Raw genomic sequence first — 1,807 nt, 5'->3', positions numbered from 1 at the left:
GGTTTGCTCTTATCTGAAGAGTTTGCGTAATATCTGCTAGGTTAGGCGTTGCAAACGGGTTGGATGATCCGGTGGTGTAGTGGATGCTTTATCTTAGCCTTGATAGGGATTGTTTTGGGAATCGGCTCTTGCTAGTTCTTAGGCCTCTGTTTTGGGTTACGGTTCAGTTGTCTGTTACGTTCATTAGGCCTAGTCACGTGTAGGATGTTCCGATCTAGCAGTGAAGCTGTTACCATCATGGATTAGATTAATTAGATTTAATTGAAGCAGTTTTATAGTTATTTGCTTTATTTATCAATATCTGGATAGATATAGATCCACTCTGACACCGGGACTCGATCGGCTCTTTAAAGCCGATGCAAGAGTCGTCCCGGGGAGCCGACCACGGCTCGGACTTATGTTTACACGTGTCTTTGTACGCAGGAAACTGTTCGGAGCACGTTCGCACCCTCCTGATCGGGTATAGGTCAGGTGGCACGCCCGGCTTTCCACACATTCTCCGGGCGCGTGACGGAATTGCAGGCCGTCGACGAGGGAGCAGTGCCTGCCAGCGCCCCGGCGACCTCCCGGCTCTTCGTGTTGCCTGTCGCTGCTCGCCGGTGGGTTTCGACCGACAACAGTGCCATGTCGATGGATTCGTCCACCTCGTCGGTGTCCAGTCCTAGCTCCGGCATCGGCACGACGCCTGGCTCCTCCGACTCCGTCCTCCCAGTCTTCATCAACCCGTACACCTCCATCAACATCAAGACCCACATCCCCATCGAGCTCGACCTCTGGCTGCCAAACTACAACAAGTGGAACGCCTTCTTCACCGCCATGTGTGGCAAGTTCGGCTTTCTAGGGCACATCGACGGCACCATCACGTCCCGTCCGACTGATCCCACCTGGAATCAGCCGGACGCTTGTGTGCGCAGCTGGATGTACGGCTCCATCTCCGATGGGGTTCTTGACCTCGCCATGGCGCCAGATCAGACCGCCCGTGCTCTCTACACGGCCATCCGTGATCTGTTCCAGGCGAACCAGGAGCCACGCGCCGTCATCCTGAACCAGGAGTTCGTCTCCTTGTCTCAGGGCGACCTTCCCATCGAGGCTTACGCCTCGCAGCTGAAGCAGACTGCCGACGCTCTTCGCGACGTCGGCCACCCCATCCTGGATCGCCAACTGGTGCTCAACCTGCTGAACGGCATCAAACCACGCCTCGCCAACACCGCCGACATCATTGCCAACATGAGGCCACTACTGACCTTCACCGAGGCAGCGAACATGCTTCGCCTGAAGGAACTTTGCCTCGCCAACGACAACAAGGTCGCCTCCAACACTGCCCTTACTGCCTCCATGATGGCAGCCTGCACCTCTGCGTCCTGCCGCTCGACGTCCTCGCCTGCTTCGCAGCCCCGCGGCAGAGGCAAGGGCAAGGGCAAAGGCGGCAACGGTGGCAGTGGCGGCCGCCGCAAGCAGCAGCAACAGCAGCCGGGCTAGGGTTCCCAAGGAGGAGCGTGCGGCAGACCCCAGCCCACCGGCCCATGGGTCTGCTTCCACCCGTGGGCCTGGGGCCCACAACAACAGTGGCGCCCTCCCATGGCGCACTTCCCTCAGGCTCACACCGCCTTCGCGCCGCCGCAGGTGTCAACTCCTGCGCCAGCGCCCGCCGGCTACCCTGCACCAGGCCCTTCCATGATGGGTGCATAGGAACAGGCGGGTCTCATCGCCGCCCTAAACCAGATGGCGGTGCAGCGAAACAGCCCTTGGGTCCTCGACACTGGAGCGACATCTCATATGTCCTCCAACGACAGTATACTTCTATCCC

General features: G+C 58.8%; 1 protein-coding gene across 1 annotated transcript; it reads left to right on the top strand.

Annotated features, from left to right (window-relative positions):
• The first annotated feature begins 624 nt into the window (after nucleotides 1–624).
• LOC120645591 lies at nucleotides 625–1,479 on the top strand. The gene has a single exon (XM_039922373.1). It carries the CDS (start codon nucleotides 625–627, stop codon nucleotides 1,477–1,479), a length of 855 nt encoding a protein of 284 aa, XP_039778307.1.
• Nucleotides 1,480–1,807: the final 328 nt, after the last annotated feature.

This window comes from Panicum virgatum, chromosome 8K (genome assembly GCF_016808335.1).
Source record: "Panicum virgatum strain AP13 chromosome 8K, P.virgatum_v5, whole genome shotgun sequence".
Lineage (NCBI taxonomy): Eukaryota > Viridiplantae > Streptophyta > Magnoliopsida > Poales > Poaceae > Panicum > Panicum virgatum.
The sequence above is the reverse complement of the archived record's forward strand: the minus strand, read 5'-3'. Positions and strand labels throughout refer to the sequence as shown.

What these genes read in the sequence shown, in the direction of transcription:
- LOC120645591 (XM_039922373.1), top strand. Translation starts at nt 625, where the DNA reads ATGTCGATGGATTCGTCCACCTCGTCGGTGTCCAGTCCTAGCTCCGGC.